The sequence below is a fragment of the Amblyomma mixtum genome, chromosome 1, assembly GCF_055824585.1.
Source record: "Amblyomma mixtum isolate Tamu chromosome 1, ASM5582458v1, whole genome shotgun sequence".
NCBI classification, from domain to species: domain Eukaryota; kingdom Metazoa; phylum Arthropoda; class Arachnida; order Ixodida; family Ixodidae; genus Amblyomma; species Amblyomma mixtum.
In genome coordinates, this window is record NC_143012.1 from 258898646 (window position 1) to 258920489 (window position 21844).

At 49.3% G+C, this 21844-nt stretch overlaps 3 protein-coding genes across 3 annotated transcripts; 2 read left to right on the plus strand and 1 right to left on the minus strand.

Moving 5' to 3' along the window:
• Positions 1–10168: 10168 nt before the first annotated feature.
• LOC149371567 (uncharacterized) lies at positions 10169–12097 on the plus strand. The gene is made up of 2 exons (XM_089580479.1): positions 10169–10365; positions 11368–12097. The coding sequence occupies exons 1-2, from the start codon at positions 10169–10171 to the stop codon at positions 12095–12097; spliced, it is 927 nt and encodes a 308-aa protein (XP_089436605.1).
• A 679-nt stretch (positions 12098–12776) lies between these two features.
• Positions 12777–13577, plus strand: LOC149371568 (uncharacterized). Its single transcript, XM_089580493.1, has 2 exons — positions 12777–12898; positions 13067–13577. The coding sequence occupies exons 1-2, from the start codon at positions 12777–12779 to the stop codon at positions 13542–13544; spliced, it is 600 nt and encodes a 199-aa protein (XP_089436619.1). The 3' UTR covers positions 13545–13577.
• A 1783-nt stretch (positions 13578–15360) lies between these two features.
• Positions 15361–18207, minus strand: LOC149371569 (uncharacterized). Its single transcript, XM_089565850.1, has 2 exons — positions 17956–18207; positions 15361–17273 (listed from the first exon to the last, which is right to left on the minus strand). The coding sequence occupies exons 1-2, from the start codon at positions 18019–18021 to the stop codon at positions 15597–15599; spliced, it is 1743 nt and encodes a 580-aa protein (XP_089421976.1). The 5' UTR covers positions 18022–18207; the 3' UTR covers positions 15361–15596.
• Positions 18208–21844: the final 3637 nt, after the last annotated feature.

Here is a 21844-nt window from a genome sequence, read left to right on the forward strand (position 1 = left end):
AGGTTTATTCTCAAGAGGAAATGGAGTCAGGGACGGCAGGAGGGAAGAGAAAATCCAAGAACGGTGCTATTCTCAGTCAAATCTGAAAAAACATTGCACATTCAACACCTGCCTAAGTCTAGGTAAAGGCTTGAATATGCCACTTTTATGACCACCTTTAGTCCAAGTTTCTGTCTCAAATGCGTGTCCTGGTAGGGCGTCAACCTATGCATACGCCTTACAACTTACAACTTCTGCCGGCAGGGACATTGCAAAGAAGGAAATTAGGTTCGCCACCGGCATGCCTTACATGAGCTCATTGAGTATTTCAAGGTAACGATGCCTAGCTAAAACATTGTTGATCATAGTGACCATAATCCGACGGCGTCGAACGAGGAAAGCCATTGAAGAAGACACGCTTTACTGAGCAAACGCTTGTTTGTTAGTCCCCGGCAGCTCCGATAAGGGGTGGAAACTCTGTCAACAACAATCCAATTAGACGAAAGGGACAATACTGCTCTCAGAAAACGGAAGCCGGTGTACGTCTCATTTCACCGACGGTGGGCCTGGCGATGGGGCATATTCCTTTCAAACGAGACTGCGCTCGGCACTGTAGAAGTGTTTTCTCTCCAGTCTCACTTCGACAAGCGCGTGCTTCCACTCCCCCCCCCCCCCCCCCCCCCCTACAATTCCTCACAGTCTACTGACGATCGCTTGGACCAGCCACCACTATAACTGCGAAAGTCTTGAGAGCCTCCCTTAGTTCGACAGCCAATTTTGTACCGAAACAGCTCAGGCCGGCAATGAAAAGCCGCCGTACTGTCGTACAATGCGCCCAGGAAGTGCAGATAACGGTGCAGTGATACCGTTTTAAGCCCTATTTTCAGGATCGCTTGCTCGTAACCCGTTCATATTTCGCTGGTATTGATGCCATTAATTTGAGGGTGCGTTATCTCTTTTGAAACAATTTCACAGTGTCTGAAACGCCTTCTTTATTTACATGCGCTTCAGGTATATGTAAGTAATAGTCACTCTCTTTTACACTGTGATCTCTGTAGGAAGCTCTGAGTTTCGCCTGACATTGAGCAAGTTTTGTGTCCCTGCATTTTTTTTTATTATATGCGTTACTAAGCAGTTCCGTACTCCCTAGCAGAGTTTTCTCTGATTTTTAGTATTTTTGTCCCACGAATATATCAGAACGCTAAGCTGGAGCATTTGCTCCGTAATCCAATTCTTTCTATTACTTGTCTCCTCCGGCAACCATGTAAGATCTTAGTGAAATTTTCAGGTTATGGCAACTTTTGTTTTCGATGGCTGCCCGAGTGATCGTGTCTTTATGTGCGATAATTTTCTGAGCCTAAGAAGCATTCTTGAATAAAATAAAAGGCAGCATGAGCATGACCAGAATGAATTTTATTAGCGCCAGGAGCGCTTAGCAAAAGAGGTACTTGGCACGAGCAGGCTTACGCCTACACAAGGTACGGTCAGCGACCTATTTCCCGAACATTTCACTCCACACAAGCAGAACGCCGGGCAAAAGACAATGCAAATTCTTCCCACAAAAGTCTGAGCAAAAACCGACCCATTAAGAAAAAATAATCAAAACTGCCTTTCTGAGGTGGGGTAACTTCAGTATTTAGCCAGTGGATAGTCGGCAAGGGAGGTTACAGCTTGAAATGTCAAGTTTTTCTTATACAATCCACCCCCTGTGTGCGGTTCTCAGGGGCCTAAAAAACTAAAAAGTTTTTTAGGTTGCCTGCAAGCAATATAAAATCGGCCAAGAAAAATTTTGTGCACAGCAGTGAGGCTGTGGGCTTTTCATACATCCCATAAAAATCAGTTCTAAAGTTCGTGAAGATGACTTTCTGCGAGGCTTTCTACGCCCCTACTTTCTACGCCAGAGTACGACACATTATTTCGCCGCTCCTGGCGTGTTTCAGCGGGGTTTTTATGGATCAGTCCAAAAATCCAAGCATGACAAAGCATCCACCGTGAGCACCATTCACTTGAGCACGAAAGCTACGTGATTTAGCAGGTAAAATATTGTAGATGAAATTAGGAAGCCAAGTTTTTTATGTAGACAGGGACACTATGCTGTTTTGGCTGTGGCAATGTATGCTAAAAAATTAAATTATCTGCAGTCCAAGAACGCTGCCCACGAACAACATATTCGAGATCCCAAGGTCACCGTCAACTGGTGTAGGGTCTGCTCGCGGGCAAGTCAAATCCCGCGCCGCTCACCGCGGGTAGTCTGGAACCCTTCTTCCCGAGTGGTGGGGCGGGGGGAGAGAGGCGAGGAGAAAGCCTTTATAAGGCGAGACCGGAGAGGCTCGCGTCCTCTTGCTCTCGGACCAGCCCTGCGGACGGACCGCCTGACCCAGCTGCCACGACGACGACCGGCCCCCTCATGTGAGAATAAACCGTTTTGTACAGAGACCTGCCTCGAGTGACTGCCTGTGCGTCCCCGCGCAGAGGAATTGCCCACAAATAATGGCGCCCAGCGTGTGGCTTTAATTAACACCTTGTGGACGATTTCTCTGCCGATTTTGGGACGTGCAGCCAGACTCGTGGCAGGCCCTCTTTGTTCAGGGCCACGCCGGACCGATAGGGTTAAGGAGCGGGTCAGGCGGAATGTTCGCGGGGTAGCGACTTTTGTAGTCTTGTAAATTTGTTAGGGGTTTTGTGTTATTTATGTAGTTTTCGGGCGTTTTGTGTTGTGTATTTCCGCGTGTTTGTAGATAGATTGTTGTGTGTGTGAATGTTCTTGTTGCCATGAGCAGTTAGCCGGTGCGGCCGGACAGTTAGCGCGAACTATGCCTCCCAGAAAGGATGTTTCAGCCACGGCTTTGGATGGCGGGGCAGCCGGTAGTGAGATGGCCGACGCGGCGGCCGTAATGGGGCAGGTGACAGATGTTTGCCGCATTAGCCCGTCAGCTCGGTTCGGTGGCTGGCGCCAACCAGGCCGCAGCATCGGTAGCATCGGCGACAGCATCGCGCCCGCGGATAAATATGGAGGTCCCCTCCTTTTCCGGGTACACGGACGCGAAATCAGTCCACGAGTTTTTACAACAACTCGAGGACTACCAGACGGCTCTGGGCGCCCCAGATGACGTAATGCTAGGGCAGGTCCTGCCTGTAGCACTCGTCGAGAGCGCGGCGCGATGGAGGCGCTGCCAGCCGACTTTCCAGTCGCTGGCGGACTTCAAAGACCGTTTCCGCGCCGAGTTCTTGCCGCCTGATTATGAGCGCCGGATGCTGGATGAGCTCGCGTTGCGCACCCAACACCCAGAGGAAAGCCTCCTCGAGTACGTACGCGCAATGCAAGAGCTGTACAAGAGGGCAGACCCGACGGCAACCGACCGAGATCAGGTTGCGCGTGTGATCAGGCAGTGCCATCCACGCTTCAAGCCGTATCTGCGGGGCCGCAGTTTTACAAACCTCGAGGCCCTAGCGCAGGAGGCCAAGACCGTGCAGGCGGATTTACTCGCCGAACTGCGCTGCCGGCCGCCCCCCAGGCCGGCCGAATCGCTAGAACCGGGATGCGCATGGGATGGAGGCCGAGAATGCGCGATGAGGGCTCGGCGCGCCGAGGTAATGGCCGTGGAAAATCAGGCGGAACCCCCTGTTGTCCCTCGTGCGCTTGACCCGTACGCATTCGAGCAGCGGCGTCGTGCCGGCCTCACAGGCCACGCGCCGAACGAGCGTCAGGAATGCGCGGAGAAAGGGGAGAGTCGTCCCCAACCGCTTCGTGGAACGAGGGGTCCTCCGTCCACGCGGCGGGTCAACGACCGGCTTTGCTGGAATTGCAACCAGCCCGGCCACGTGGCACGCGAATGCCAAGCTAGGCGTATGCAGGGAAACGCCAGGCGCTGGCGGTGATGTCTGGTGGCAGCGGCCTTTCACCGTCAGCGGGAGAATTTCATGGTTGTCAAGGCGCTAGTCAGGAAAAGAACTCCCGCGCCGGCGACGGGGAGGCCTTTGTCCCGCTCGCCTGTAGAACTCAGGGAGTCGTTCCGCGCTCAAGCCCTTTTATGCTAGTGCAGTTAGCGGGTCGATGCTACTCTGCACTCGTAGACACGGGCTCAACGCTGTCACTGGTCGGTGACGAGGTGTACGAGGCCTGCCGGATAGGTAACATCCGTGTCAGACCGGCCGAAACCCCGTTAAGCTTAGCAGCTGGGGCGGCAAAGGCAAAGGGAGCAGTGCGTCTTACGATGCGTTTTGACGGCAGAAAGCGGAGACATCGCTTCGTCTATCTGCCTGGCTTGTCGATACCAGTAATTCTGGGAAGGGATTTTCTCTCGAGCGAAGGCATTGTGCTCGACATGGGGGAGAATGGCTATCGTTACAGCCAGCTCGCCCCCCTCATTCCCTTCGAAAGCGCATCCTTGCCCGGCTGTCCTGCACAAAAGGTGGTTGTCCACACCTGTGCGACAGAAAGGCAGGTGAGCTCCCTCGAGACGCTGAGAGACGGTGGCCCGTTAGAAGCGATTATTGCGTCTTTCTCAGGACCCAGTAGTCAGCGCCGAAGGCTCGCGGAAACTTTACTCCCGTTTTCGGATTGCTTCACGGAGAAACCGGGCAGAACCGACCTGCTTCAGCACGAGATTCAGACGGGTGATACGCGCCCTTTCAGGTGTAACCCGAGTCCGTTAAGTACGCATAAGAGGCAGCTTCTCGACTGTGCCCTTGACGAGATGATTGATACCGGTGCGGTGAGACCCTCACAAAGTCCCTGGGCGTCACCAGTGGTTCTAGCGCCGAAGAAAGATGGATCGGTCAGGCTGTGTGTTGATTATCGTAAGCTCAACTCACTGACGCCTACGGTTGCGTACCCTTTTCAGTCGATCGAGGCTGTGATGTACGCGTTAGGGAACGCGAGGTTCTTCACAGTCCTAGATGCAAGCAGAGGGTACCTGCAGATTGAGGTGGCCGAAGGTGACATTGAGAAAACCGCATTCACCTGCCACCGCGGGCTCTTCGAATTTACTCGACTCCCGTTTGGTTTGTCTAACGCCCCGAGCACGTTCATGCGACTGATGGACATCGTGCTGGGCGATGCAAGGTTCAACTACGCCATGGCGTACCTCGACGACGTTGTGATATTCTCACAGTCGTTCGAGGAGCACCTCATTCACCTGAATTCCGTTCTCGATAGAATGAGACGTGCCGGTCTAACCATTAATCCAAAGAAAGTGCAGTTGGCATCGAAGAGAGTGAACCTCTTGGGCTTTGTCGTGGATGATGGCACACTGAGACCGAATGATGACAAACTGCAGGCAATTCTGAACTACCCCTGCCCCATGGATGTGAAAAGCTTGCAGAGGTTTTTGGGGATGGTTGCGTTCTACAGGCAATTCATCCCGCGCTGTTCGGAGCTTGCAAGGCCGCTGAACCTGCTGTTGCGTAAAAGCTCGAAGTGGGTCTGGGGCAAGGAACAGAGTGACGCATTTGTTGCCTTGGCTCGCGCGATAGCGAATACCGCTAGTCTGCGCCTCCCCGACCTGAACAAGCAGTTTGTCTTGCAGACAGACGCTAGTGACTACGGTGTTGGAGCTGTTTTGTTGCAGGAACACGAGGGCAAACTACGCCCTGTCGCGTTCGCTAGTCGCACGCTCACATCGGCGGAGCGGAATTACTCCGTGACCGAAAAAGAATGCCTGGCGATCATGTTCGCATTGTCGAAGTTCGACATGTACCTAGACGGAGCGGTCTTCACCGTGCAGACAGATCATCAGGCATTGTCTTGGTTAAAGAGGCTCAAGAACCCCGCAGGCAGACTCGCGAGATGGGCGCTGACGTTGCAACGTTACGCGTACGCCATCGAGTACCGCCGGGGCAGCTTGAACAAGGTGGCCGATGCTTTATCGCGCGCACCATGGAATGCTGGCGGAAGCGCTTCAGAGGCGCAGCCCAGCTTTGTAAAAAGCGGCGTCACCGCTGTTGGAGAGGAAGAGAGGGCGGACGGGAGTGTCGCGCCCTGTTTGGAGAGAGAGGAGACGGACAAAGGTCCCGCACGGTGCTGTGACGGAAGGGAAACACAGCAGCTCGTGGCGGCGACCGCTCGCCTGCCTAGGAGCGAGGCAGAAAGAAATCTGTCTTGGGGAGTAGCGGTCAGTAGAGAAGAGCTGATCGAGGCCCAGAAAGCAGACGGTCTTTGCCAGCGGGTGCTGAAAGAGCTTGCGAGCAGCGCAGCTTGCACCGGGAACGCTGAGGGCAAGTACGACGCGTATCTGCTGGGCGATGATGGCTTGCTGCTCCGCTATATTCCCCAACTTGACGAGGAAGAGGCGATAGCATCCCCTTTCCGAGTCGTGGTCCCGAGAAGGTTGCGGAAACGGTTCCTGCAGTACTTCCATGACTCAGCGCTGGCAGGCCATGGCAGCGGCAGTAAGACTTACGACAAGTTATGCCGTGTCGCGACCTGGCCAGGCATGAGAAAGGATGTGCTGGGATACGCCCGTACCTGCCCGGTATGCCAGGTAGCCAAGCCTCGGGCGGGCAAGCCCGCTGGCATGATGAAGGCGGTAGTTAGCAACTACCCGTGGCAAGTGGTCGCGTGCGATATCATGGGACCCCTCCCTCGGTCCGCACGCGGAAACCAATTCATCCTGGTAATAACGGACCACTATTCCAAGTGGGTTGAGGTTTTCCCCCTTAGGAAGCTTGTGTCGGAACGAATTTGGGAAAAACTGTTGGAGACTTTCACTCGTTTCGGTTTCCCTTCCGACCTGATTACAGACAATGCTTCGTATTTCACAAGCAAAGTCTTTGTAGACTCCTGTCGGGCGCTTCAAATCCGCCACAGGAGAACGAGTCCCTACCACGCTCAGAGCAACATAACCGAGCGGGTGAATCGAAATCTGAAGAGCATGCTGGTCGCGACGACCGAGCAGCACAGAGATTGGGACGCGCGGCTGTCCGAACTGGCGTTCGCTACAAGGACAACCGTGAACAGGTCAGTGGGTATTACACCCGCTTACTTGAATTTTGGGAGAGAGATCGCTTTTCCGCTAGAGAATGCCCTACTCGACGCGGCGGGGCCTGCGCCCCCTCCGCTTTCGCAGTACGCGGCAAGGCTCCGGGAGCGCCTGGAGGCAGCGCAGCGAGCAGCCCGCGAAAACCTCGATGTGGCGCGCATGGAGCAGGCGGATCAGTACAACAAAGGTCGCCGTCACGTCGTTTTCAACACGGGCGACCTAGTACTCAAGAGAACGCACCCACTTAGTAACGCAGCGCGCGGTTTCGCCGCGTCGCTAGCGCACAAGTGGGCTGGGCCGTACGAAGTTACGGCACGGACTACGCCGCTCACCTACCAGTTGCGGTTGTTGACAAACGGCGAAACCGCCGGTCCGGTGCATGTCGCTGATTTGAAGGCTTTCCACCTTCGCAAGGACGATGGCTGCGAAGCGGTGGAAAATCAGCGCGATGCGGCGATCTCACCCCCGGGAGGACGAGCAGGTAGCGGTGCGGTTTGCAACCGACGCTACAACCTGAGGACCAGGTAGCACCCGTGTCTCTCGATCATTTATCACTCGCAGTGCTCTCGCCCTCTCAGTATGTCTTCTAGGAAGCTCCAGCGGACCGACGCCCGTGGCTCGGACTCCAGAAGGCAAGGCAGACCACCGTCGAACGGTGGCCGCCATCAAGGCGCGCCACCCGGCTGGCGGCAGGAGCCGCGCGAGTAGCGCAGGTTCCACGGCCGCGGCGGCCCCCACCGCCCGCCAAACCACATGCCTAACCACTGGAGAGCACCTCCCAGTGGTGCAGGCCAACGCAAGAGGGCCAGTGACGACCAGGCGCAGGGCCCCCCTCAGCACCCAGCCGGCGCTTCGGCCGCCGAGCAGCCGCAACCCAAGCGGCCCAGGGTCCTGCGGCACGTGGCCACCTGGACCACGGTCGCCAACGGAGCGGCCATCTCTTACTGCGCGCGGTCCAGGTGGCGGGACCAGGCGCAGCCCCTTCGCGGCGGAAAAGCTCTTGGCGGCTGCAGCGCCTTCCCCCGCTGCGCCACTGCAGAGGGGCAGCCCGGAGGAGGCGGCCCTCCGCATCCTCCAGTCCAGCCGCCCAGACCTGCTGTCCCCGGCGGCCGAGGAGCTTTGGAGGGCGCTGCCGGCAGGGCCCCCAGCGGAGCCAGGCGCCTCGCTCCCCCAGGCGGCTCGTGAGGAGCCCGTCCAGCCAGCGGTGAGCGGCCCCCCGGCGAGCACCCCTCCCCCCTGCGACGACTCTATGGACCCGGACCCGGAGGTCGTCGAACGCCTACTGGCGGACCCCGGGACGGACGTTTGAGGGGGGGGGGGGAGATGTAGGGTCTGCTCGCGGGCAAGTCAAATCCCGCGCCGCTCACCGCGGGTAGTCTGGAACCCTTCTTCCCGAGTGGTGGGGCGGGGGGAGAGAGGCGAGGAGAAAGCCTTTATAAGGCGAGACCGGAGAGGCTCGCGTCCTCTTGCTCTCGGACCAGCCCTGCGGACGGACCGCCTGACCCAGCTGCCACGACGACGACCGGCCCCCTCATGTGAGAATAAACCGTTTGTACGAAGTCCTGCCTCGAGTGACTGCCTGTGCGTCCCCGCGCAGAGGAATTGCCCACACTGGCCAGTTACGAAATTATGCTCTGGCGCTTCCGCCAATAGACGCAATTTTATGTGCCTGTTTCGCCAGTTTCGCTTCTTGAAGCGAAGGCTTCACTACAGGACCTCTGGCTTTAATCGCGGGCCCTGTAAATTTGACCTTAAAGGTGCACTGAAGAGGATTCTGAACTTGTATTTTTGCCGCGGGAACTCGATCTACACGTTCCTAGCATTCTTAGAAACTGCGACTTATTGCCCTGTGTGGCCGATTTCCCTAATTAAATCGAATTAACTTCCGGCTCCAGCCTTTATTTTTGAATTCTGCCTCGTACGATGGGCGGAGTCGACCAACGCGTGGAGTGCCTTTCACCCAGTCCCGTGGAGGCTTTGCTTTCGCTTTATTTTGTTTTTTAGGTTTCCATGAAGAAATAGTTTCATTCGCAGATAATATAGCCGCAAAATCAGCCCGCAGAAATAAAAATCGGCGCGGACTATTTCCTACTACGGACTACTACGTATTACTCCGCCGATGGCAGAGCGGCAAGCCGCCACGGGACTGGGTGAAAGGCACTCCACGCGTTGGTCGACTCCGCCCATCGTACGAGGCAGAATTCAAAAATAAAGGCGGGAGCCGGACGTTAATTCGATTTAATTAGGAAAATCGGCCACACAGGGCAATAAATCGAAGCTTCTAAGAAAGCTCGGAACATGTAGATCGAGTTCCCGCGGCAAAAAGACAAGTTCAGATTCCTCTTCAGTGCACCTTTAAGCTAAGTTAGAGGTCAAACCATGAAAAAGAGAGAAATAAATTGAATCACTATCCACGACTACGAGCCGAACGCGCGGCAGAGCGAAAGGATCTCCTTTAAGGGTCGTTCAGCGAGACCACTAGGCTATCGCCGCAGCCAGCACGCCTCGTGTTGCGGTTGTTGTTAGCCTTTGAAAAGATGGCACATACCCACACTGGGGGATCGGCCAAGAATCAGAAGGCAGAGGTTGCTATTCACCTGTACACAGTAAAGGCAAGAGAAACACACGGGAGAGCAACACCGGGGGAGTCTACCACAAGGAGGGCAGAGAGCGAAAATAGATAAGATTTGATTTGAACTGCACCACACTCTTGCGCTGTGCTTTTAGAGAGCGTCATCTTCATCAACTTCCATCTGCTCCGTCCCGCGACACTGCCTGCTCACCATTGTCTTCTAAGCAGCAAAAATTCGTGCTTTCGCTACGATTCGAAAGTAGTAACCATTTTTCTGTAGGTTTTCTGAGCGATTAAGTTTATTGACTATGTCGTAGAGGTACATATTCTGCAAAGAGCTTTAAGCAATAATAGATATGCTGGAACCTGAGGCTCAGCTCGTGTCTCTTTTGAGGCATATACTTAGCCTTCCAGAGAGGAAACACGAGCCAACAATAGGAAATAAATGAGCAGCACGTCACTATAGACCCTTTGCGAAACCCCGTAAATTTTCTCACCAAGTCTGGCAACCTTACCACGCCGCCATGGTGAAGGATCGCCCTACGCTAGCAAGCGACCGCTCCTACATCGTTCCGATGGTTCTGCTGTGCGTGTGCTTGAGCTGCAATCGTTTTTAATCGCATCCAAGTGAACAGATATGGCGAGAAACGTAGTCTTTCCCATCACAGGATGGGAAAACGACCTCAGCGTTGTGCCGCCTTTGAACGAGATGAGGCTGACTGCATTTTATTCGAACAGGTCAGCCACAGAACGCTGCTTGGACCGAAGTTACAACTTCAGCGCCGAGTCTTATGTGATCGCCTCGTCCTTGCAGACAAACAGTTCTAAAATAAGGTGAGTGTCTAGAACAGTGTTCATGACTAGCTGACGATGTATTTCCTAAGTTATTCGCTTTCTTCCGGCACAAGAAGCCTGCGCTCCGCTGATGGGAGGCGGGGAGGGGGGGGGGGGGGGTACGTATTCGTGCCATCGCCTGAGCATGCAAATGAACTGAGCTCGTCAAAACTTGTTCCTGAAAAGTTCCTCGCTGCCATTGAAGTGTCTTTCCACTGTTAAAAGCGCCCACTCGTTTCTGACGCGCTTCGTGTAGCCATCGAGAGCGACGCGTTGGCAGCGCTTCTTGCGCCGTAGTACATGCGTAGGTTTTGTTTATGGGGAAATTTAACCACCCAAAGCGACTCAGGCTATGAGGGACGCCTTCGTAAAGGGCTTCGGATAACTTCGACTACCTAGGGTTCTTTAACGTGCACTGACATCGCACAGCACACGTACCTCTATCATTTCGCCTCCATCGAAACGGGGCCGCCACGGTCGGGTTCGAACGCGGGTACTCGTGTACGGATACTTGGGACAGCGGTCATGCATATGCACGCCACTGCCATCGCAGCAACAAGTGTAGCCGATTCCAAAAGCTATTTGTTTACACTTCGCGGTAAAATGGACGGCGAGTCTGCATGACAGCCAGCTGAGGTAGATTGGCATTTTGATGTTTCATGAAGAGTGCTGCGAGATTCACTGCAGCATTTCTCAAGAAATGCACTCCCAGCTGGCTTCCTTTGAATGTACTCTGTGCTTATTAGACCTTGAAACGCGATTTAGAAAGGAGAAACCAGCGTCGCCTCGATGTATTTAGTTTCTGTCTTCATGTCAACACTTCTGAGATAACCACAGCGCTTTAACACTGTTGTAGTAGAATAACAAACTCATTTGGTAAGTGCCAGGTACCCAAGTGAATGCAGGTGTCATTCCTGGCATGTTGCAGCATACTGTAAGCTTGTATGTGTAGTCTGGCGAGAAAATTTCTTGCACTAATTCGCCAAACGTTTGCATTTTCAGAGACGGGCTGCTTTTCATCAAAGCATCATGCTATAGAAGCAAAAAAAAGAACTCATCACCCTACAGTATAATTGCTGCCGTCAGCCAGAATGGAGAAATTGTTGATGGTAGCTGTGAATGCCCAGCAGGGAAGCTAGCGTGCAATCATTTGATGGGAATGTTGCGAACAGTAGCTCTACTACAAAGCAAAGGGTTTACCGAGGCTCCACAAGAGTTATCAGCAACAGATTTGCCTGAACAGTGGAGGGTGCCACGAGGTTCCAACATCCAAGGGTGCTCTATTCAGACTGTTGATTGGCGGAGCGTGAGGAAAGGTGGTGTTAGCGTTGCCAAGATTGCAAAACCAAATGAGCGGAGGCGCTGCCCCCGCACTGTGGAACAGCAAGAAGCGGCCAAAGAGGAGTTCGCTAGATCACTGCTCCGGCTGAATCCAGAAGATGAATTCGCCCAAGCACTACTGCTGACACCCAACCAACCATCCAAAGAAACAAAATATGGTCCTGCACCTGCATCGTCACCACTGGCATACCAGCAGGCCCTCCATCCACATGGCTTCACAGTTCATACAGCTGGAATTTCTGCTGTGCATTCAGGGGTCCCAAGTGCCATTCCCGACCTGAACTTCTTTCAGAATGCCAGTGCTTGGACCGTGCCTTCTCACCAGAAGGGAAACAGGATCCTCGAGGTATGCTCAAATGCATTGTTATCACAGAAGCATCACAAAAGCTAAATATGATTAGTCTGAAAAGTGAAAGATGAGCCAGTGAAATCGATAATTTAAGAGCATCACTGCGTTGCTGCGAAAAGTATATTTCGGATTTTGTGGTTGTTTCTTAGCTTTTACGTACTTGTGCATTTAAATGTATACCTCAACAATGTGGCATTGCAAAATAGAATGGCTAACAAAAAGTAAGGCCACATGGTACTGTGTTGACTTTCCTTTTCTTTTTTGTCTTTTTCACTGTTGTGAGGGCCCAAGCTGTAATCAGTTATCCTGATTTTGATCCTATAAAATTATGATGCATTCTTGTGAATAACAAGTCGAACTGCAACTAGCACTTTATCCTCTTTACTTTCTACAAGTATCTATGTGTGCTGCTGATTTGCATTGAAGTGCCCTTTGCTAACTGTCCAAAATTCACTGTAGCTGTTCTTACCTCTGTGCTGCTTGAGAAAGCTAATCATGTTGAAAACCTAAATTTTGCTTCTTGGTGAAGTGATGAAAGCAATGAAATTCAGAGCTGCCTCCTCTTTTCTGTTTCTCTCAGTGGGGAGAGGCAGTGATTTTTTAGAGAGGTCAGCTTGATTGGAATTGGACTGGGGCAAAGAAGGCTGGCTGCTTATTTTGTTTATTTTCGTAATGTTCTGTGCTTCTGTGGAACATGTGTAGCAGGGCAATAATTCTATTTATGTCCCCCCTCCGGTTGACTGCTTCGAACTTTGGTGTTGTACTGTCAAGACAACAGTGGACTACAAAAGGCTTGGAATCCATTACTGCGAGCAGGGACCTCTCCAGAGTTCCCGCCATAAAGTAAGTTAATAAGTTAATGCCAGCTGTGTAAAGAACATTTATTTTGTTATCTACCTCATGGTATGTACATCAAGTTCTGCAGTATCGAGCTCCTCCGTGAGACTACATGCTTTCCAGTGTGTGCCATGTAAACTTACATGATTGCCCGGTATTCTGTGTTACTCGCAGGTATGGAATCACCAATGAGGCAGCCGCAGCCAAGCGGTACGAAGAAGTCCTGAGATCTGCGGGGCGTGATGCAACTGTCAGCTCTTGTGGACTGTTCGTCAATCCCGCCTTTCCGTGGCTTGGTGCCACACCGGATAGAATAGTATTCGATCCGACTGAAGGCACCTATGGTGTCGTTGAAATCAAGTGCCCATACTCGCTACGAGACACCAAGGGCAAGGAGCTTGCTAGGCATGAATTTTGCTCTGAGCTGAGTGATAGGGGTCCCATGTTGAAGAGGGACCACATTTACTATGCTCAGATAATCGGACAAATGGGTGTAGCAGGTCTGAACTGGGGAGACTTCGTTGTTTTCAGCAAGGATTTCATTCTGGTGGAAAGGATTAGGCTGGACGAAAGTGAATGGCAAGCAATGTGGGTAAAGCTGCGAGACTTTTACTTTTCAACATTGCTTCCTTATTTGGAAAGTAGTCTGTGAGGTAGCCTTGTACCTTGACCAGCCGATGCCCAAAACATTAGCCGCAGAATTGGACAATATTTTATGTGCATTATTACTGTGGCATCAGAAAAATGTTATCGTTAAAACTTATCAGCCTAGTCATATCCACTGCAGACAAAACACCTCTTCCATTTGCCTGCAATTATTAAGGCAAAAGCCTTACTGATAGGGATGTGCGAATATTGAATTCCTCGAATACGAACCAACTTTGAATAGGCAGAAAAAATGCCTTCGAATCGAATGTTTGCTTGATGAGAAGAAAAAAAAATGGAAAAATAAGCTAACATTGTTCTTCTTTATATCAGAATTGCACAAGGCATTTGCAAACAAAATTAAACTAAAATTGCACAGACATGTATACCCTTTGACTGGCAAGCATGTGATCCCGCCCTGCCTAAATTAGTCATACTAAAAAAAATGAACAATGTAAGTTGACACAAGAATGCTGCAGGAATTCGGCTAATTCATCCGGGTTTGCAGTCTCTTCAGGATTGCAATGAGTCTGCTGTATTCGATTGCTGCCGAACAACTGAACACTTTTTAATATTCGGTAATGTTCGAATATTCGCGCAATCTTGATGTATTGAGTAATCTCCGAATATTGATTTCTTGAATTGAATACCAACCGAGCTAAAATATTCTCTTCAAAATTTCGAAAATTCGCACACCCCTGCTTAAGCCTTACACATGAGCAGTTTGAAGTCTCTCTGCTGAATTTTTTTTCTGTACCAGCTGTGGCCGCCTTATCCCTGCAACTTCCTAATCTCATCTGCCACCCTGTTACATTTGCCTTCTCTTCGAGTTCATGCTGTTATGTGACCTTTGCACTACATGTTCAATCCATATGCTATTTCTTCCCGATATCAGTTAGGGTATCAAACTTGCCCTCATTGCCAAATTCCATCTTCCCATCTCTCAAAGTACTGTTGTTTCTATGCATGCCTTGTTAGTACGTTTTTCTCGATATTGGTTCTCAAATTCAGAAAAGCCATGTACAAAGCTGTTGTCATATAGAGATGAATGAATGAGCGTTCAAAATAAAAATACCATTTTTTTAATGCCTGAAAGCTGCCTCAACTGAAAAAGTTCAGGTGTCATATTTCACAGGTTATAGATATGCAGTATCGTGGCTGTGCAATGTTTTGTTGTCGTGGTGGCATGCCTCTGTTTCCGCAATTTGGCAGATAAACAGCATTTAGAACATTTGTAGTAGTAGTAGTGGCTTTATTTATGCATTTAATATGGAAGGCCAAAGAATTTTTGCTACCCCGGCATCTGCTATCGCGGCTGGAAGCACCTGAGCTGGGGCCGCGGAAATAAAGGATAGCAGGCAGTGTGTAGAAGGAAAGAGGTGAGGGGATAGTAGAAAGGACAGGGGAAGGAGTACACTGTCAATAAATCTATTTACATATATACATGATAAATATAAATATATATACAAGTCGCACATGCGTGAAGATCTGGTAGGTCACAGTACAATCACGCGCACGACGCAAAGCACAAAAACAGCTAGAGTGGGGGCATCCAGCTGTTCATCGTCCCGAGGTAGCACACGCGGAGCGTTCGGTCACTGCACGTCACTACCTGGCGGAGAACAGGCGGGACGTCAAGCTCGAGGAATTCACAGAGGCTCACCATTGCTCGCTCACGGGTGCGCGCACTGCCCTGCGGCCACAATAGCGTTGAAAGAGCGTCTGGGAGAATGCCCAGCGCCCTGTAGGCCGCAAGCATGTCGCGACGGGCATCAGCAAACACAGTGCAGCAAAGGAGCAAGTGTTCTAGAGTTTCTGCCTCACCGCATCCGAAACACACTGCACTCATCTAGAACATTTGTGCTGTGCTGTACTCATTTTCTGTCATGCATTTTTCTAATTAGCTCTTAAAGTAGAGGGCTCTGGAGGAACCTACACACGCATAGTAGGGTTGAAGTGCAACATAAGTAGAATGTGAATGCACGAGGCAGACTTGCCATACACGTGGGGATAATATTTTATGTGCAAACATCACAAAATAGTGAAACAAGAGTAGCATTCAATCTTCAGCATCACCATACTGTCGCAGAAGTGGTCCTTGAAGGTTGCTCATAATTTCACAGACAGTCCACATCTGATTGGCTAATGGAGCCAGTGAAATTGGCAAGGGTCGATCAGAAATGTGATAACTTTTGATACGCTGAATCCTTCTCTCGACATGAATGCGGAGTGCAGCAATTTCTTGGGTCTTCCCGACTTCTTCTGCAGTGAACTGGTTACCCCGCAAAAAGGGTGGCAAGTTCAGCTTTACGCCGATTTCCTGCAAAAGGTCTTCGATTCGGAAACCCTTGTCGGCCATGACTATGTCGCCTTTGTCGAATTCCAAGTCCAGGAAGCCACTCTTAATCACACACTCTCTGTCTGACGTGCAGCCAGTGAACAGCTCAGAGACAAAGGTTACAAACCCATTAGGAGACACTCCAATAAGCCCCTTGAATGCGTGTGTGGATTTGTAGTGAGAATACAGCTCGGACTGTGTCACAAACGATGTCGGCACATTGCAACGTATCTCAGTCGCATCAAGCAACACACGTGTGGCAGCATGCCTTTCAAATGCCTCTGGCATGCTTCGGTTGATGGCTTCTCGTGATTGCCATATTGGTAATCGTGCGAGCTGCAGGTACATAAAGTCCATCCATGCAGAAAAGATACGCGACACTGTGCTGACTGAGATGTTGAATAGATGCCCCAGGTGCTTGTGAAAAAGATTAAGTCTTAGTTTTACGAGCACAAGAAATAGCTCGTTTTGTACAGTCAACTTTCGTGGTCGGCCACAGTAGTCATCTGACTGATGGGTTCTATCTCGTCGTTTCATATTTTCCCCTTTTTCTCCAGGGTTCAATAGCTTAAGGAGAGTGTTGAAGCAGTCGTAGTTTGGTAGTCCGGTGTAGAACTGGAAGTCATCATCTCGCTCTTCAAATTTTTCAACTCCAAAGGACATAGCATCCTGTCTGAGTTGTTCTATTTTTTTTTGCGAGCTTATCAGCTCATTTCGAACAAGGTTTAGCTCCTGTGTTTTCAACTGGAGCTTTAGCTCGGAGTCTTGTAGCTTGTTTTCAAGACTTATGCAACTGATTTTGCATGCTTCAAGCTCTGCTTGCAGACTGGCCTCTCTTTCCTTGCTTGCTGCAAGCTGTGCTTGCAGTTCTTGAAATGCAGTAATGTTTATGGGTATAACTTCCTGCAGTGGGCTTGTGCTTGGTAGTTCTTTAGGTGGAGTGCCATTTTCATTGTCGGAATTTTCCTGTGCATGATTTAAAGCAATGTTTGGGAGACAAACTTCTTGCAGTGGGCTCCTGCTCTGCCGCTCTGTAGAATTCACACTGGGATATGCAGCCAATGGTGACACATCATTCTCATTGTGGACATTATCTTGTGCATCATTCTGCTTTGCAGCCTTTCGCTGCCGCTTGGCAGGATGTGGGCACCCGGTACGTTGTCTTGGCGGTTTCCTTGATGTTTTCGGTTTACTGAATGGAAAGACAGATGGCACGGCTGTCTGATGCAGTAACCGCAAACCACTGGCCACACTTACCCAAAAGTCTGAATCAGTGAAATGTTTTGAGCACACTTTAGTTGCCTTCGACACCTTGAAGAGTATCCCTTCATCTCTCTTGATGGCCACTAACCACCTTTTCTTCATTCCTTCATCTGCAGGAAATCTGTGGAATGAAACCTGCAAATAAAAGGCTCAGTTGAGAATGTGCACTTGTCTTTTCATCAACACAAAGTACAACACTTGCAAGCCACCGCACACTGCAAATTTCTGAAGGCCAAATTAAAGAACCAGTGTCAGCCAAACACCTTTCACACATCACACTAGTCTTAAAGGAATTTGTAGCAGGAGATAGTCTGTTGTAAAGCACGCCGGCGTAAGACGCCGTACTTAGATCGTCGGGAGATCTGTGCCGCGGACCGGTACTCCGCAGATCGCACACATCTAGCTAGGGTCACGCGTTCTTGCAAAAACAGCGCAAGATCGACGGAAAAGAACACGAAGGTCAGGGGACGATCGAGCACTCGTTCCGTGTCCTCGTCCGTCGTAGTTCTCCCTGTTTTACAAGAATGCGTAGCCTATGGTGTTTCGTTTAACCTAAAGGATGCAGGTGTAGACTCCATAAATGTTGTGAGCGAAGAACAAATCGCAGAAGTAAATCGTGTCACCTGGATGACGCGCGCGTCTTGCCGTTCGGCGCTTAGTTTGTATAGACCGCGGCTTTCTGCCGATTGAAACTGGAAACTCTGTGAAATGCCGCAATACATACGGAGGTTCTGTAAAGCTGTCTAATAGAGCGCGCATGCTACGCTTTAAACCGACAAGCATCAACGCTACAAAGACACGCATGTAGTACACGTACCTTTCGTCCGTCCTTGTCGACATAACCGCATTGATTACACATCGGAACGCAGCAGTGAGTTGGCATGTTGAATCACATTCGTGGCAGAGATTTGACACACGTTATTAAAGCATCGACGGACCTGTTGCGGCAAAAAATAACAATTTAAACGCAACTATAAAGCAGGTCACTGAGCATCGACAGATAGACGATCCGAACACCTATCCTTCACCATGGCGGACGGTGCACAGTGGTGCCAGACTGTGGTACAATGTTGCCTGAAGTTTTGCAAAGGGAGGAGTCTACGTGCGTAATGTTATAAAAACAAAGACAGATTTTATTTTATTTATTTATTTAGAACATACTGCAGGCCTACAGTAGGCCCAAGCCTTTGTCTCGAGCGGCACTTTCAAGTCATCTAAAGTTAGCAGAACACCTCACGAACCTGGCCAATTGCAAGGATCTAAATGTTAGGGAGCATTTTTTTAATATCAGACGTTGCACAGGTATTCATAAAAAAAACCATTAAAAGGCATCTGATGGTACAAAAGCTATCTACTGCCGCTGCTAAGTTGTGCTTCGATTCCAGGCTCAGGATCATGATCAGGATCATAACACCCAGAGCGAAGCCGTGCAGTACAATTGGAGAAACCTCATAGTAATCCCAATGAGGTTGCGTCAATTGTGAATTGTACTATACAACTCCGTTCTGGGTGATAAAATGAGTGAATTAGACAGCATGGTTTCTCTTTTAAACTTTTTTCGTAATCACATTACTGGTGAAAAATTGTCATAAGCAGGAAGGCTGAATGCATCTGCCACGGATTGTATAGAGCGAAGTCGACATCAACCGTACCTTTATCATCATTATGGCTAAATTCCAATGTGCATGAGCGAGAGAATCTTTGTGCCTAAATAAGCGGTTGATGTTTCTGAAAGAACTCCCGTTTCCGTCTTGTAGAAACCAGAGGCTTTGTTGTGGGTCTGCAATGCGAGAGAAGCATTGGAGACCCAGAACTACAACTAGAAAAAACAAAGTACGTGATCGCTGCACGATGACGTTCTATTCTTTTGAGCCCGGTTGCAGCTGATCATCGTGCATATATAAGCACTCCTGGGCCCACACACGGTGAAACTATGCAGCTTAAAAGCGGCGGTTTATAATCAATAATAGAGTTTCTGTGGTACAAAAAAAAAAAAAATCGGCGGCCAGAAAGCAATTGTGCATGTGCCGCATGAAGAAAGAAGAGATTCTTTTGTGTACTGACCAACCAAGACGGTGCTTTTAGTTCTTTTGATAGGAGTTTTTGCTCTGATAGCGGGTTCTTGGAAGTGAAAATTTTTCATGAATGCGGTCGGAAAACGCAGCCGACAATAGAGACCGCGAAGTTACAGTCACTGAATAATATTTCGTGGCTCATCTGACCTTAAATTTATGTCAAAGATGAATTTTTTAAAATATCCAAAATGCAGTTTTGCACCCTTTTGTCGGGTATAGCTCAAAAAGCGGTTCCTCGATTGTATGTATAGGCGTTTCTTAAGAACTGGTGCAGAAAAAAATACTGAACCACTTGTGATTTCGCTCCATCGCAACATCGCAACACATCGCAAAAATCAAGAATTTTCTGCGGATTTGCTCATGACTTGTTTTATTGGGTTATGCTTTATAATACACATGACTCCATTGAAATGACTATAAGAGGCACTGGTTTAATCCGCAATACTTATAACAGAGCCCAGAAATCTGGCGACTGTCGTACTTTCTCGATCATCCAGTCCTTCTTTTGGCAAGTCATTTTACGCCAGACTGGCAGATGAACACAGCTGTACCCTGTGCATCACTCAGGACATAGGCTGCGGTGATGTTGCGCAATTTCCTGCCGCTATATTGCGTCAGGAGTTAATGCTAATGATGCGAACTTACGTCACCAGGCTGGTGTTACGAACACGGGGCGTCGATTTCCTTCTCCAGCTTTAATTAGGCTTCACCAACGGGTCCATCCGGACGGTAATTATGTAAGCGTGGGAGTGCTGGTAGAGAAACCGCGGAAGAAATTAGTTTGGTGTTAGGTGAAATGAGTCTATTCGTTTTAGTTCAACTTTTTCTTGTTCTTTTCTTTTTTTTGAGGCTTTCTTGAAAAGCATTCATTAACAAGCTCTTAAAACACTTTGTTCAAGAATGATTACTTCGAAACGTAACATCTACTCTTGAGAGTTTGCTACTCTTCATAACAGTTTACTTGATGCGTATGCTTCGAGAAATATTCACGCTGTAACTGGGATGCATTCTTCTCTAAACAGCGAGCAGAGTAAAAAACATTTCACAGTAACGATTTTTAGGCAGGCAGTCTTTGAACAAAATTAAAAGGGGTCATTTTACAATTTCATTCTAGGGTAACAGCTTGAAATGGAGGATAGAAAAGTTTTCAACACATTCCAAACTTTATACAGTGCCCATTCGACAGATCCTAGCCATTCCGATTGAGCAGAAGGCTATCACCTTCAGAACTTGCTCAAGGTCGCAGCTGTTTTCAAAGCGCCTTGCTGAAATAAATTGTATCGACTTCCCTAGACCGTTACCTGCGAAGCCCGGTCACCGGTAGCGTTGCTACCTTATAGGTAGCTGCGCGCGAAACGCATGTTCAATTCCGACTGCAAAAACACTTATATTAAATCACGCATTACCTGGAAGCTCTATATTTATTTCCTGAATGGCAGCAGTGTTCTTTCAGGCAACTGTAGCCACGCCATACAGGAAGCTTATGACGAATGAATAGAGACCTCCGCTAGTATCTACTCCATCGAGAACTGGAGCCACGTGACCCGCAGTAAGGAGCTAATAATTTTTACATTGCACAAAGATGCTTACGTAACCAACGCATTTCTCGAAGGCGATTGGTTTTCATATTGAGATGATAACCCTACATGAAAAAGAAGTAAATATTTAGAGGTGTTTCTATCCTCGGAGCAATGTGCAGCATAATTATTAATTTTTCTCATGATTCTCAACGCAGTTCGTCATTCCGTCTTGGACGGCGAAGCCATTGCTATTAGTCGGGCTAACCATTAGCGCGATAGGTGATGAGGCTTAGGTAAAATCGAATGAATGAAACTCCCCTATTATACTGCCTCATCTTAGAAATGCGGGGCTACCAACGTACTTTGTGCATGATTGTGTAGTAAGTTTAGCCAAACATAACGTACCTATCTCATTGCCCAACAAGATATTTATGTTTTTCTAGTACTCCATTGAGTGCCACCCTAAAAATAATAATATATTTTCAAACGGTACTCGTCCCCTGAAAGGAATAAGATCACTTTTTGAGCGCAGTGCCGGGAGTATCTAGAAAGAATCAATTGTTGAATGTTACATGGCCTGTTCAGCAAAAGTTGACTGTTGAAGGAAAAATTTGAACCATTCCATTCTGCTGCCCCGCGCTTAGTCGCATGCGCTTGTACTTTCATTTCTGGCAGCAATATTTTGTGTTTTAGAAAAAGCCAGCTGAAAATACTGATATGTAGGCGGAAAATAATTATTGCCAGCTTTAATGTAAAACGCCGCGAGCTACGTTTGTTCATCCCTCAAACGTACGTGTAAGATGACAAAGTGAGCGGTGTTAGCATTAAGCGACGTACTTCAATGTACAAATAAATTTATGCAATGAATAATTGACACATGATTTCGAGTGGCTCAGGAAGCAATGAACACCAGTACGAGCATTGCTTTATTTCTGAGAAGGGAAAAAGTCTAACACTTGCCTTACCTGAGAAAACGTAAGCACCGTTTTCTTCTAAAACCTGCTCGGGCTCTCAGACTCCGCAGTGCTTTTGAGCATTAATGATTGCTGGTTAAACTGATGCTCCAAGCTATGAAAAGCATACTTTTAAATCAAACTTTGCTGTTTTTTTG

Excerpts from the sequence above, each read along its gene's own strand:
- LOC149371567 (XM_089580479.1), top strand. The coding sequence starts at position 10,169 with ATGGCGAGAAACGTAGTCTTTCCCATCACAGGATGGGAAAACGACCTC. Across the intron at positions 10,366-11,367 it reads ACAAACAGTTCTAAAATAAG|AGACGGGCTGCTTTTCATCA; the intron begins GTGAGTGTCTAG and ends TTGCATTTTCAG.
- LOC149371568 (XM_089580493.1), top strand. The coding sequence starts at position 12,777 with ATGTCCCCCCTCCGGTTGACTGCTTCGAACTTTGGTGTTGTACTGTCA. Across the intron at positions 12,899-13,066 it reads TCCAGAGTTCCCGCCATAAA|GTATGGAATCACCAATGAGG; the intron begins GTAAGTTAATAA and ends TGTTACTCGCAG.
- LOC149371569 (XM_089565850.1), bottom strand. The coding sequence starts at position 18,021 with ATGCCAACTCACTGCTGCGTTCCGATGTGTAATCAATGCGGTTATGTC. Across the intron at positions 17,274-17,955 it reads TCGACAAGGACGGACGAAAG|GTTTCATTCCACAGATTTCC; the intron begins GTACGTGTACTA and ends TTTTATTTGCAG.